A 15,835-nucleotide genomic window follows, 5' to 3' on the forward strand; every position below is an offset into this window, starting at 1 on the left:
AATAAAAGATAAGATAACTAAAACTAAATAAAAACTAAGAGAATAGAAACTAATAAAAACTAATTGTTTCTCTATTGAGAGTAGAGGAGAGTAATGAAAATGGTAGAAAATTTACAGGGATGGGAATGGAGTAGAAGGATAAAAAAATGATAATTCTTTGAGTATAACCATATACAATTTTAAATCTTTTTTTTTTTAATTTCTAAATTCTCTAAAAGATTTTGAGAGAGAGAGAGCACATGTGCACAAGAGCAGAGTAGAGGGCCCAGAGGAGCAAAGCGGGGAGAGACTCATGCTGAGAACAGAGCTAGTCACCAGGCTCCATCTCACAACTCTGATATCACAACTTGAGCTGAAATCAAGAGTTGGGTGCTTAACCAACTGAGTGGCCCAAGTGCCCCTATAGTTTTGAATCTCAAAAATCATTTTATATTTCACATATAAAAAACTAAACTAAAATAAAGTGAACAAGGACAAGGGGAAATCCAAAAAGTTTACTGTTTTTCAAATGAACAATCTAAACATGTCAAGGAGGAAAAATGAATTAACCCAAATAATTCTTAAATAAAATATTTTTACATACACTTCAGAATAAAGGCAAAAATAATTTCACAGTGGAATGAGTCAGCATTTCTGAGATGGTTTAATGTGCATTCCAGATGCATCCAAGGATGGAATTTACATATATCACTGTCAAAGAAAGTGCCAAAGTATATCACTATCAAAGAAAACAATCACAGATATGAAAAGGTAAGCTAGAATGAACCCTATATTGTGGATTCAATTGAAAAGTATAATTCTGACTTCATGTTTTTTAATGTAGATATATAGATATAGAGATATATATAAAATATGAGTACGATTATATACATATATACATAAATACATATATTCATGTATATGTATCTATATATTTTCATATGCATGAATAGTATGTAGATATAAAAATTTCCTAGTTCTGTCTGCTGATGGGGCCAGAAAAAGTGACACTCCAATAGCAAAAAGCAAAATTAATACCTAGATCTTGGTTTCTAAATACCATTTCCCAATCAAATGAACCCGGGCTCCTTGGAGAAAGGCTGATTTTAAGAACTGGGGCAGGAAACATACTATATGAATGTAGAACATCTTGTGATTCTGGAAAGTAAGCAAGCACTCAGAAGGAAAAAAAAATCACAATGTTACAAGTTTGTCAAAGACATGAGTTGATTGAAATCACAATGTTACAAGTTTGTCAAAGACATGAGTTGATTGACCAAATATAGAAAAACTTGAACAATGAAATCAATAAAGTAGTATTGGATTATAACCCAGACCATGAGTTACAAATAAATGTTACAAATAAATGACTGAATACATAAATGTAGAACAAACTAACCTTCAGTGCAGAGGAATTCAAAATAATTTGTGTAGCTACTGAGCCTCCAAGAAGGTGTAACAAACTTCCTACTCCTTAAATATGGGCTATGCACAGTAACTTCTTTCAAGGAAGTAGAATATAAAGATGGAACTAAAGAGTAACTTTACAGCAAGAAATCTGACAAATATTACCTCAGGCAAGTGATCAAGGTTAATATCAACACTTGACAATGATATGACGAAAGATACTTTACCTCTGGGGTTTCCTTCCAAGAACACATAAACGTAGCCTGCTCATGAGAGAAACATCAGACAAATCTTAATTTGGGGGACATTCTACAGAATATCTTACTAGTTCTCCTCAAAACTCACAAGGCCATCAAAAAAGAAATTATGAGAAACTGTCACTGTCAAGAGAAGCTTTAAGATACATAATAAATGTAATATGGCCTTTTTGGTGGAATCTTGGAAAAGACATTAGGTAAAATAAATCTGAATGAAGTATGGAATTTATTTAATATAATGTATGATTAGTTCATTGATTATAACAAATGCACCATATCATTGTTAGATGTTAATAACTGGGAAAATTGGATGAGTTGCTTATGGGGAAAGATGGATAAATGGGCAAGAGTAATGGTATGCTCTAAAACTGGGCATGGTGATGGTTGCACAATTCCATATATTAACCAAATGCAATGAATTGTACAGATTATGGGTGATTTTTATGGTAAACAATATTTCAATAAGGCTATTTAAAAATGAATTGCTTGGTATATTGCCAAAATGAGTATACTATAAATTTTTTTAAAACACTAGAAATTGGGATCCCTGGGTGGCGCAGCGGTTTGGCGCCTGCCTTTGGCCCAGGGCGCGATCCTGAAGACCCGGGATCGAATCCCATGTCGGGCTCCCGGTGCATGGAGCCTGCTTCTCCCTCTGCCTGTGTCTCTGCCTCTCTCTCTCTCTCTCTCTCTCTGTGTGTGACTATCATAAATAAATAAAAAATTAAAAAAAATAAAAAATAAAAAAAAATAAACACTGGAAATTTTGTAGTTCTAATTACCATAGCAGGACCACACACAGTGCCATCTTGTACAAATGTATCATCTCTATCCTCAGGTGTTTCATATGTTGTCCGTGTATTTTTAATGGTCTTTTCTTTGCTTCGATATGTAGATACACACATTTCCTCTCGGACATGTGAGTAAATCACAGACAAATTTACACGTGATACTAATGCCTTGTGTGGCCACGCACAGACTAATTTTCCACATAGAAGATTACTAGAAGCATAAGGAAGGAAAAAAATCATCGTATTATTTACTGAAATAACATAGATTGCTGATGTACCTAAGTTTTAAAAAAAGTGTTTTACTAACAACTAATTTTACTAAATTAACTTACTAACTTAACTCCAGTTTTCAACAATTTTCTCTCAGAAAACATTTTTGAGCATACTGATTTATGTATGATGTGACATTTTTTGTTTTGTGAGGCTATGTGCCAAGGGAAAAATTAAATTTGAAATCTGACAGCCTGGTCTGTCTTATATTAGTTTCTGAAATTTGAGCTAGTCTTCAATTATTTCTAGTAAATTATAACTAGTCTTCAATTATTTCATTAGTAAAATAGAATAAATAATTATTACTACAAACATCATTGTTGTAAAATTATAAGCACTGAACACATATCATTTGTAGCCAATGGGTACAGCTCAGATCATGAAAAAAATAAATCTGTGATAAATTGTCATATATTCTAGGACCTTAGCAACATTTAACCTACATCCCAAACAAAACTACAAATTTCTAAATACATACCTAAAACTACAAAAGTCTCGGCCACAGTTTCCATATCTATCTGATCTTGAATTTATTTCATCATAACAAGCAAATGAACCACCTCTAGAAGCTAAAAGAAAAAAAAAACTTAAGTAAATTAAAGTACATAATTCCAATAATCATTGTAGAAATAATAAGCTGATTTTGGAAATTATAATGAGATACTTAAGGAGGTTTATAATTAATTAGAATTAAAAAGTTGCTGAGGTAGATCTAGGATTAAAAAGAGAGCTCCTCATTTTAAGCTTGGTAGACTTTGTTTCATATCAAACAGAAAATAAACAGCAACATTATTCATGGCATTATATTATTAGAAATATAATAATTGGAAGTATTGTCCTCTCTTTGCCCTCTGAATTGTTTTTCTTCCTTAGCTGACTACCCAATGTGAAAAAATAGTTTGTGTTAGTCCAAACAAAACGGGAGCAAAAGAGTATTTATGATTCAATACTGATAAGAAACTCAAGGAGTATTTTTCTGAACTCTTCTTCAACACTAAAGTCCTCATTTCTGTTCCCTTGTATCCTAACAATCACACACACACAAAAATTAAGGGGGTCCAGTCTGAAATGGCCACTTAGGAAGGCCCTGAACTCCCCTCCTTGCTCACTCCAAATCTATACCTATTTATAAATTCTTCCTAAAAAGCTAAGTACTTACTAAATGGCTTCTGCACAATGAAAAGACAGAAAGACCACACAGAGAACTGCAACAGAGATGGAGACAATGTAACAGAGGAAACCCTCACCCCTGATGTTACAGTGGGAAGGGATAGGATTTAGGGACCATGAGCAGATTCATCTGCCCTGAATCATAGAGGGAAAAAGTTGCAGTTTAAAAGAGCAACTAGAATTTAAGAGATCCAGCCCTAGAACTCCAAATGCTGGGAGTGCTGCTGGTACTCTACAGGTCAGCGTGGCTGCTGAACACCACAGTTTACATATCCCCTCCACCTTGATAGCAGAGACAAGGCAGGGTCCTGATGCTACAGCTACGTTTATGTGTTCAGCTAGTCAGCTGCTTCAGTGAACCCTGGGTTCCTAGCCCGTACCAGCCCAGGACACTGTGAGCACAGAAAAAAAAAAAAAGCCGTGGTTTAAAAGAGCAACTAGGGATCCCTGGGTGGCACAGCGGTTTGGCGCCTGCCTTTGGCCCAGGGCGCGATCCTGGAGACCCGGGATCGAATCCCACGTCGGGCTCCCGGTGCATGGAGCCTGCTTCTCCCTCTGCCTGTGTCTCTGCCTCTCTCTCTCTCTCTCTCTCTCTCTGTGACTATCATAAATAAATAAAAATCAAAAAAAATTAAAATAAAAAAATAAAATAAAAGAGCAACTAGAATATAAAGGAATGAGGAAGGAGGAAAATGGTAGAAGAGTAAGGGTATTGATTCATCTGGTCCCCCAAACTTACCTAGGTAACTTTCAAAACATCCTGAACACCTACAAATTCAACTTGAGATGTAAACAGAGAACAGCTGGAATGCTACAGAGAGAAAAGTGATAGCTTCTGACAAGGTAGGAAGGTGGAGAAAAGGAAGATAAATGGGGGTGGAGGAGGGAGCCATGGAAAGCTGCTGTAGGAAAGCAGGGCAGCAGAATATCAGGAACTTTAATACCTCAAAGAGTCTTCCCTGAGTGCTCAGTGGGAAAATAGGGCAGAATCACAGGAGAGCCAGAGAAGCCTCAATATTCCCGGAGACACAATAAGAATAGGGGCAACCAGGAGAATGCTCACTGCAAATTGTGGTCCCATCTTGGTAAAAGATTGGAATGCTGCAACCCTCCAGGGCATCTGGGAGAAGCCAGCCAGGTGTGTGTCCAACACCGGAGTTATCTTTACCTAGAGCCTGGCACAGAGGGATGCAGGCTGTCTTCCGGTTCCCTTCAGCAGAGGCAGACCCCGTGGGGACAAAAGACAGTGAAAACTCTCCTGCCACTGGGCACCCTTCAATTTGTACAAAGCAGTGCTCCCATGCCTGCCCCCAGGAAGATCTGAGCCAGTGTGCACTGAGAGACTGTGGTTCAGTACACGTGATGGTGTCCAGCCCCAGAGCCAAGAGCTCCCCTGTGTACTGAACTGCAATCTCTCAGTGCACACTGGCCTAGATCCTCCTGGGGGCAGGCAGGGGGTACTGATTTGTACAAATTGAATGCCACCTACTGGCGGGAGAGCTTTCGCTGTCTTCTGCCCTCCCAGGTTCCACCTCTCCCAGAGGGGACAGAGGATAGCCCACTCCTGTATGCTGCTGGACTCTCAGGGCAGAGAGAGCTCAGCTGCTGGACTTCAAAACTAGTCTGCCTCTCCCAGATGCCCTCGGGGGGTTGTTGCCTTCTAGCCATTTGCCAGGACCTAGGAGGCTTAAGTCCCACAATTGGACCATGGTTTGCTAGTGAGCTTTCTGCCTGACGCCCCTAGTGAGCTTTCTCCCTGGCGCCCCTATTCTTACTTTGTCTCTGGGAATATTGAGACTGCACTGCCCCTCCTGCAAGTCTGCCCTATTTCCCCACTGAGCAATTTTCAGGCAGGGAAGACTCTCTCAGGAGCAGATTTCCAAAGTTCCTGATTATGCCCTCCACTGCTCCCTTGCAGTTGCTTACTGAGGCTCCCTCCCCTTGCCATTTATCTTCTGATATATCCCCTCAGTTCCTTTTCAGACTCCTACCTTGTAGGAAGTGATCACTTTTCTCTCTGTAGCATCCAACTTGCTCTCTCTTTACATCTCAGGTTGAATTCATAGGTGTTCAGGATGGTTTGAAAACTATCTAGATAAATTTGGGGGACCAAATGAAATGAGGACCCTTATTCTTCTGACATGCTTCTTGCCATCTTGCCTCTCCCAATCGCATATTATCCTTTTGTCATTAATAATTTTACCTTAAATACTATTCTCACTGATTTATATTGCTATACCAACTTGCTCTTTGAAATTTAGACTTGCCTAGTATATGTTTTTTCATCCCTTATTCTCAATCTTTGTTTTTAGTTGGTATCTTATAAACAGCCTTCATATGGGACACAATAATGGAGTTTGCTATGCATGTATGTTTAACATATGATGGTGATACAGGAGAGCTAGGTTTTTATCTCACTGAGTCGAAGAATGAATATCGTGGGCAATGGAGAGTGAGTAAAGTGATAGAAGTTTATTAAGCAAAGATAACAGGGAAAGCTCTCAGGAGTGAGAGGGGTCCTGAAAGGGTTGCCACTGAAGGCTTTTTGGCAGGCCTTTTATTGAGAACCTAACCAGTGAGCCCATGGTCTTGAGATTTTCTGTGCTTTCTTGAGCGTTTGGCATATGGCTGACTTTGGGTCTGGTGAGTTTCTGTGACTACTTGGCAAGCATCACAGGGAGATATTTTTAACTCTGCTCACTCACACAGCCATTCTGCACTGGAAAAAATGACTAAAATAATTCACCACAAAAGAAAGAACCAGAAGTAATACTCTGCCACAGACCTAATTGATATGGATTTAAGTAGCATGTCAGAGATACAATTCAGAAGTACAATTATAAAATTATTGGTAGCTTTGGGGAAAAAAAAAGTATAAAAGACTCTAGAAATTCTCTTACTGCAGAACTGAACTCTAATCAGGCCAAAATTAAAAATACTTTAAGGTGCAATCTAAACTGGATTCTCTTACTGTTAGGGTTAATGAGGTGGAAGAGAGAGTGAGTGACATAGAAAATAAATTGATAGTAAGAAAGCTGAGGAAAAAAGAGAAAAACAAGAACCCATGAGGAACGGCTTTGGAAAATAAATGATAGCTTGAGAAGGAAGAATATATGTCTAATTGGGATTCCAGAAGATGGGGGGAGAAAGAGAGAGAGAGACAGAGACAGAGACAGAGACAGAGACGACCACAAAATATATATGAACAAATCATTGCTAGGAACTTCCTTCATATGGGGAAGGAAACAGGTATTCATATCCAAGACATAGAGAGGACACCCATCCCAAAATCAACAAAAAATGACCAACACCGCAACATATAATAGTGATGCTTGCAAATTTCAAAGATAAAGAGAAAAATCTAAAAGCAGCTGAAGGCAAGAAATTCTTAATTTATATGGGGAGAAATACCAGATGAACAGCAGACCTCTCCACAGAGATCTGGCAGGCCAGAAAGGGCTGGCATGATATATTCAGAGTATTAAATGAGAAAAACATACATCCAAGAACACTTTATCCAGCAAGGCTGTCATTCAGAATAGAAAGAGAGATGAAGACCTTCCAAGATAGAAACTGAAAGAATATGTGACCATCAAATCAGTTCTGCAAGAAATATTAAGGGGGACCCTGTAAGAGGATGGAGCCCAAAGAAACAATCCACAGAAGCAGGGACTGTATAGGTAATACTACAACATTAAATTCATATTTTTCAATCGTTACTCTGAACATGAATGGGCTAAATAACCCCATCAAAAGATGCAGGGTATCTCACTGGATAAAAAACCAAGACCCATTTATTTATTGTCTACAAGAGACAAATTTTAGACCTAAGAACATCTCCAGACTGAAAATGAGGGAATAGAGAACCACTTACCATTCAAATGGTCCTCAAAAGAAAGCTGAGGTAGCATTCTTCATATCAGATAAATTAGAGTGTATACCAATGACTGTAGTAAGAGATGAAGTGAGACACTATATCATACTTAAAGGGGCTATCCAACAAGAAGAACTAACAATCATGAAGACTTATGCCCATAATCTGAGAGCAGCCAAGTATATCAATGAATTAATAACCCGATTAAAGAGATACAAAGATAATACTACATTAATAGTAGGACACTTCAACATGGCACTCTCAGCAAAAGACAGATATTCTAAGCAGAATGTCATGAAAGAAACAAGGGTCTTGAATGATACACTGGACCAAATATATTTCACAAATATATACAGAACAATCCATCATAATGCAACAGAACACACATTCTTCTCATCTGCACAAAACCTTCTCTAGAGTAGACCACATATTGTGCCACAAATCAGCTCTGAGCAGATATAAAAAGATTATGAATACCCCCTGCATATTTTCAGACCAAAATGCTTTGAAACTAGAACTCAATCACAAGAAGAAATTTGGAAGAAACACAAAACAGGGGATCCCTGGGTGGCTCAGCAGTTTGGCGCCTGCCTTTGGCCCAGGGCATGATCCTGGAGACCCCGGATCAAGTCCCGCATTGGGCTCCCAGCATGGAGCCTGCTTCTCCCTCCTCCTATGTCTCTGCCTCTCTCTCTCTCTCTCTATGTCTATCATAAATAAATAAATAAATCTTTAAAAAAAAAAGAAAAAAGAAACACAGAACATGTGGAGGTTAAAGAGTATCCAATGAAAAGATGAATGGGTCAAGCAGAAAATTAGAGAAGAATTTAAAAGATCCATGAAAACTAAGGAAAATTAAAGTAAAACTGTTCAAAATCTTTTTGGGATACAGCAAAAGTGGTCCTAAGAGTGAAATACATAGGATCCCTGGGTGGCGCAGTGGTTTGGCGCCTGCCTTTGGCCCAGGGCGCGATCCTGGAGACCCGGGATCGAATCCCACGTCAGGCTCCCGGTGCATGGAGCCTGCTTCTCCCTCTGCCTGTGTCTCTGCCTCTCTCTCTCTCTTTGTCTGTGCGACTATCATAAATAAATTAAAAAATTAAAAAAAAAAGAGTGAAATACATAGCAATACAATCCTCTCTCAAAAAATTGGAAAAAACTCAATATACAAGCTAACCATGCAACTAAGGGAACTGTAGGAAGAAAAGCAAATAAAGCCAAAACCAAGCAGAAGAAGACATAATAAAGATTTGATCAGAGATCAATAAAGTGGAGACCAAAAGAACTGTAAAACAGATCAACAAAACCAGAAGGTGGTTCTTTGAAAGAATTAATAAGATAGATAAATCCCTAGCCATCCTTACTAAAAAGAAAAAAAGACTCAAATTGATAAAATCACAAACAAAAGAAAGATCACAATCAATACCAAGGAAATACAAAGGATTTTAAAAATGTATTATAGGCAACTATATGCCAACAAATTAGGTAGTTGGAAGAAATGGATGCATTCCTGGGAAACCTATAAGTAACCAAAATGGAAATAGAAAATCTGAACAGATCAATAACTGGTAAGAAAATTGAAGCAGTCATCAAAAACCCCCTAAGACACAAAAGTCCAGGGCCAGATGGCTTCCCAGGAGAATTCTACCAAACATTTAAGGAAGAAATAATACATATTCTACTAAAGCTATTTCAAAAGAGAGAAATGGAGGTAATACTCCCAAACTCATTCTATGAGGCCAGCATTACCTTGATCCCAAAACCAGACACCCCACCATAAGACACCCATTCATAAAGGAGAATTACAGATGAAGATCCCTGATGAACATGTATGCAAAAATTCTCAATAAGATACTAGCCAATAGGATCCAACAGTACATTGAGAGGATTATTCACCATGACCAAGTGGAATTTATTGCTGGGATGGAAAGGTGGTTCAACATTCATTGAACAATCAATGTGATAGATCACATTAATAAAAGAAAAGACAAGAATCATATGGCCCTCTCAATAGTTGCAGAGAACTCGTCTGACAAAATACAGCATCCATTCCTGATTAAAACTCTTCAAAGTGTAGAGATAAAGGGAACATATCTCAATATCATAAAAGCCATATTTGAAAAGCCCACAGCAAACATCATTCTCAATGGGGAAAAACTGAAGTTTTTTCCCCTAAGTTCAGGACCATGATGGGGATCTCCACTCTCACCACTGTTATTCAACATAGTCCTAGAAGTCCTGGCCTCAGCAATCAGACAACAACAACAACAACAACAACAAAAATAAAGTGCATTCAAAATGGCAAAGAAGAAGTCAAGCTCTCCCTATTCATAGATGACATGATACTATATATAGAAATCCCAAGACTCCACCCCAAAATTACAAGAACTTGTACAGCAATTCAGCAATGCGGCAGGTTACAAAATCAATGCACAGAAATCAGTAGCATTTCCATACACTAATAATGAGACTGAAGAAACTAAGGAATCAATCCATTTATAATCACACCCAAAACCATAAGATATCTAGGAATAAACCTAACCAAAGAGGTAAAGGATCTATACCCTAAAAACTATAGAATATTTATGAAAGAAATCAAAGAATATATAAAGAGATGAAAAGACATTCCATACTCATGGATTGGAAGAATATTGTGAAAATGTCTACGCTACCCAGAGCAATTTATACATTCAATGCAATCCCTATCAAAATACCATGGACTTTCTTCACAGTTGGAACAAATAATCTTAAGATTTGTATGAAATCAGAAAAGACCCCAAATAGCCAGAGGAATGTTGAAATAGAAAACCAAAGCTGGGGGCATTACAATGCCTGACTTCAAGCTGTATTACAAAACTCTGATCATCAATACAGTATGGTACCTACACAAAAACAGACACATAGGTCATGGAACAGAATAGAAAATTCAGAAATTAACCCTCAACTCTATGGCCAACTCATCTTTGACAAAGCAGGTAAGAGTATCCACTGGAAAAAGGACAGTCCCGGAGAAGCAGGAACTTTAAAACTCCGCTCCAGATTCTTCCGGATCAGAAAGGTGCTTAGCAGGGAGCTCGAGCAGGATGGCAGGAGGGGCAGTGGAGCCCCCAGGTTGCCGGGGTCACTAACAGAGGAGGTGCGCCCAGGGGGAGAGGGCGCCACAGACCCCAGGCCAAGCGCGATCAAGGGCTGGAGCGCGCCCGGCAGGGCCTGGGGAGCAGCTCAGGCAGCGGCTCTGGGCGGAAGGTCTGTGCCCTGCTGCCTTCGGGAGCCGCGGCCCCAGAGAGTGATTCCAGCAGCACAGGTCCCGGATCCCGATGGGGGACACCGCCCAGGATCCTGCGCTCTCCCCGGGACAGGTGGAGACGGGGAGGGCACAGGTCAGCAAGGACTCACTCTCCTGCCACCTGGCGCCCCCAAGCTGTGGTCAGCGCCCCCGCCCCCGGAACATCCAGGCCAGGAGGACTGGGAGTTGCGGTAGTTACTGGGGGAACTGACTCCAGGGCTGGAGACCTGGCTACCGCCAGTGTGGTTGTTCCTCCTTGTGTCACCCTGTGCCTGGTACGGGGTGGGGTCGCCAGGGAACAGAGGCCTCACAGGATAAACAGCTCCCACTGAGCCATGCACTTGGCAGGGGGCAGGACAGCTTCCCCAGGTGCACACAACTGAGAATCATCACAGCAGACCCCTCCCTGAGAAGACCAGCTGGAAGGACAAGGGAAGAGCAAGTTCTTGACCAAGCAGCCCTGGAAAGCTCCAGGGGAAGTCGAGAGATTTACAATGTATAGAACCCCTCCTCTTTTTTTTTCTTTTCTTTTCCCTTCCTTTTTTTAGTGCAACTTGTTTTTAGCCACTCTGCACTGAGCAAAATGACTAGAAAGAAGAACACCCCACAGAAGAAAGAATCAGAAACAGTCCCGCTCCCACAGAGTTACAGAATTTGGATTATAATTCGAAATCAGAAAGCCAATTCAGAAGCACAATTATAAAGCTACTGGTGGCTCTCGAAAAAAGAATAAAGGATTCAAGAGATTTCATGATTGCAGAATTTAGATCTAATCAGGCTGAACTTAAAAATCAATTAAATGATATGCAAACCAAAATGGAGGTCCTAATGATGAGGGTTAATGAGGTAGACGAAGACAAGTTGATGGCAAGGACGGAAGCTGAGGAAAAAAGAGAAAAACAGTAAAGACCATGAGGAGAGATTAAGGGAAATGAATGACAGCCTCAGAAGGAAAAATCTATGTTTAATTGGGGTTTCAGAGGGTGCTGAGAGGGACAGAGGACCAGAAGGCATATTTGAACAAATCATAGCTGAGAACTTTCCTAACCTGGGAAGGGAAACAGGCATTCATATCCAGGAAATAGAGAGCTCCCCCCCTAAATCAATAAAAACCATTCAACACCTCCATATTTAATAGTGAAACTTCCAAATTCCAAAGATAAAGAGAAAATCCTTAAAGCAGCAAAAGAGACAAGAGATCCCTAACATTTATGGGGAGAAATATTAGGTTAACAGCAGCCTCTCCATAGAGACCTGGAGGCCAGAAAGGGCTGGCAGGATATATTCAGGATCCTAAATGAGAAGAACATGCAGCCAAGAATACTCTATCCAGCAAGGCTCTCATTCAGAATGGAAGGAGAGAGAAAGAGCTTCCAAGATGGTCAGAAACTGAAAGAATATGTGACCACCAAACCAGCTCTGCAAGAAATATTAAGGGGGACTCTGTAAAAGAAAGAGGACTCCCAAAGAAATAATTCACAAAAACAGGGACTGAATAGGCATTATGATGACACGAAATTCATATCTTTCAATAGTAACTCTGAACATAAATGGGCTTAATGATCCCATCAAAAGATCCAGGGTTTCAGACTAGATAAAAAAGCAAGATCCATCTCTTTGCTGTCTACAAGAGACTCATTTTAGACCTAAGGACACCTACAGCCTGAAAATAAAAGGCTGGAGAACAATCCACCATCCAAATGGTCCTCAAAAGAACGCTGGGGTAGTAATCCTCATATCAGATAAATTAAAGTTTATCCCAAAGAGTGTAGTAAGAGATGAAGAGGGACACTATATCATACTTAATGGATCTATCCAACAAGAGGACCTAGCAATCATCAACATATATGCCCCAAATGTGGGAGCTGCCAAGTATATCAATCAATTAATAACCAAAGTTAAGACATACTTAGATAATAATACACTTATACTTGGTGACTTCAGTGTAACGCTTTCTACAATCGATAGGTCTTCTAAGCACAACATCTCCAAAGAAACAAGAGCTTTAAATGACACACTGGACCAGGTGGATTTCACAGATATTTACAGAACTTTAAATCCAAATGCAACTGAATACACATTCTTCTCAAGTGCACATGGAACTTTCTACAGAATAGACCATGTACTGGTTCACAAGTCCGGTCTCAACCAATACCAAAAGATTGGGATTGTCCCCTGCATATTTTCAGACCATAATGCTTTGAAACTAGAACTAAATCACAAGAAGAAATTTGGAAGAAACCAACCATGCAGAGGTTAAAGATCATCCTGCTAAAAGATGAAAGGGCCACCAGGAAATATGAGAGGAATTAAAAAGATTCATGGAAACTAATGAGGATGAAGATACAACCATTCAAAATCTTTGGGATACAGCAAAAGCAGTCCTGAGAAGGAACTATGTCGCAATACAAGCATCCCTCAAAAAAATTGGAAAAAACTCAAATACACAAGCTAACCCTGCACCTAAAGGAACTGGAGAAGGAATAGCAAATAAAACCTACACCCAGCAGAAGAAGAGAGTTAATAAAGATTCTAGCAGAACTCAGTGAAATAGAGACCAGAAGAACTGTAGAACAGATAAACAGAACCAGACGTTGGTTCTTTAAAAGAATAAGTTAGATAAACCATTAGCCAACCTTATTAAAAACAAAAGAGAAAAGACTCTAATTAATAAAATCACGAATGAAAACGAGAAATCACTAAGGAAATACAAATGATTTTAAAAACATATTATGAGCAACTATATGCCAATAAATTAGGCTATCTAGAAGAAATGGACACATATCTGGAAAACCACAAACTACCAAAACTGGAACAGGAAGAAATAGAAAACCTGAACAGGCTGATAACCAGGGAGGATATTGAAGCAGTTACCAAAAACCTCCCAAGACACAAAACTCCAGGGCCAGATGGCTTCCCAGGGGAATTCTATCAAATGTTTAAAGAAGAAACAATATCTATTCTACTAAAGCTGTTCTGAAAGATAGAAAGGGATGGAATACTTCCAAACTCGTTTTATGAGGCCAGCATCACCTTAATTCCAAAACCAAAGACCCCACCAAAAAGGAGAATTAGACACCAATATCTGTGATGAACACAGATGCAAAAATTCTCAGGAAGACACTAGCCAATAGGATCCAACAGTACATTAAGATTTTTCACCATGACCAAGTAGGATTTATCCCTGGGATGCAATGCTGATTCAACACTCGTAAAACAATCAACATGATAGATCATATCAACAGAGAAAAAACAAGAACCATATGATCCTTCAATAGATGCAGAGAAAGCATTTCACAAAATACAGCATGCATTCTTGATCAAAACTCTTCAGAGTGTAGGGATAGAGAGAACATTTCTCAGCAACTTAAAAGCCATCTACAAAAAGCCCACAGCCTATTTCATTGTCAATGGGGAAACACTCGGAGCCTTTCCCCTAAAATCAGGAACATGACAGGCATGTCCACTCTCACCATTGCTATTCAACATAGTACTAGGAGTCCTAGCCTCAGCAATCAGGCAACAAAAAGAAATAAAAGGCATTCAAATGGGCAAAGAAGAAGTCAAACTCTCCCTCTTTACAGATGATTTGATACTGTACATAAAAAAAAAAAAAACAAAATACTCCACCCCAAGATTGCTAGAACTCATACAGCAATTCAGCAATGTGGCAGGATACAAAACCAGTGCCCAGAAACCAGTGGCATTTCTGTACACTAACAATGAGACTGAAGAAAGAGAAATTAAGGAGTCAATCCCATTTACAATTGCATCCAAAAGTGTAAGATACCTAGGAATAAAACTAACCAAAATTGTAAAGGGGCTATACCCTAAAAAATACAGAACACTTCTGAAAGAAATTGAGGAAGACACAAAGAGATGGAAAAATATCCCATGCTCCTGGATTGTAAGAATTAATATTGTGAAAATGTCAATGCTACTCAGGGCAATTTACACATTTAATGCAATCCCTATCAAACTATGATGGACTTTCTTAGAGAGTTGGAACAAATCATCTTAAGATTTGTGTGGAATCAGAAAGGACCCCGAATATCCAGGGTAATATTGAAAAGGAAAACCAGAGCTTGGGGCATCACAATGCTGGATTTCAAGTTGTACTACAAAGCTGCAATCATCAAGACATATGGTACTGACATAAAAACAAACACAGAGATCAATGGAACAGAATAGAGAACCCAGAAATGGGCCCTAAACTCTATGGCCAACTAATATTTGACAAAGCAGGAAAGATGATCCACTGGAAAAATGACAGTCTCTTCAATAAACGGTGCTGGGAAAATTGGACATCCACATGAAGAAGAATGAAACTAGACCATTCTCTTACACCATACACAAAGATAAACTGAAAATGGATGAAAGATCTAAATGAGACAAGAATCCATCAAAATCTTAGAGGAGAACACAGGAACACCCTTTTGAACTTGGCCACAGTAACTTCTTGCAAGATACATATTGCAAGATACTAATTGGGACTTAATCAAGATAAAAAGCTTCTGCACAGCAATAGAAACAGTCAACAAAATTAAAAGACAAACTACATAATGGGAGAAGATTTTTGCAAATGACATATCAGATAAAGGGCTAGTATTCAAGATCTATAAAGAACTTACTATACTCAACAGCAAAGAGACAAACAATCCAATCATGAAATGGGCAAAAGACATGAACAGACATTTCACCAAAGGAGACATAGACATGGCCAACAAGCACATGAGAAAATGCCTAGCATCACTTGCCATTAGGGAAATACAATCAAAACCACAATGAGATACCACCTCAC

General features: G+C 39.1%; 1 protein-coding gene across 1 annotated transcript in view; it reads right to left on the reverse strand.

Annotated features, from left to right (window-relative positions):
- The window catches only part of LOC112916315 (disintegrin and metalloproteinase domain-containing protein 5-like), a 135,207-nt gene that overhangs the window by 33,454 nt on the left and 85,918 nt on the right, over positions 1-15,835 (reverse strand). Inside the window, exons 17-18 of the mRNA XM_072762691.1 lie at positions 3,183-3,273; positions 2,426-2,645 (exon numbers count right to left, since the gene is read on the reverse strand). Of these exons, the coding sequence (XP_072618792.1) occupies positions 2,426-2,645; positions 3,183-3,273 (311 nt within the window). The remainder of the gene's footprint in view (positions 1-2,425; positions 2,646-3,182; positions 3,274-15,835) is intronic.

The sequence above is a fragment of the Vulpes vulpes genome, chromosome 7 (assembly GCF_048418805.1).
Source record: "Vulpes vulpes isolate BD-2025 chromosome 7, VulVul3, whole genome shotgun sequence".
Lineage (NCBI taxonomy): Eukaryota > Metazoa > Chordata > Mammalia > Carnivora > Canidae > Vulpes > Vulpes vulpes.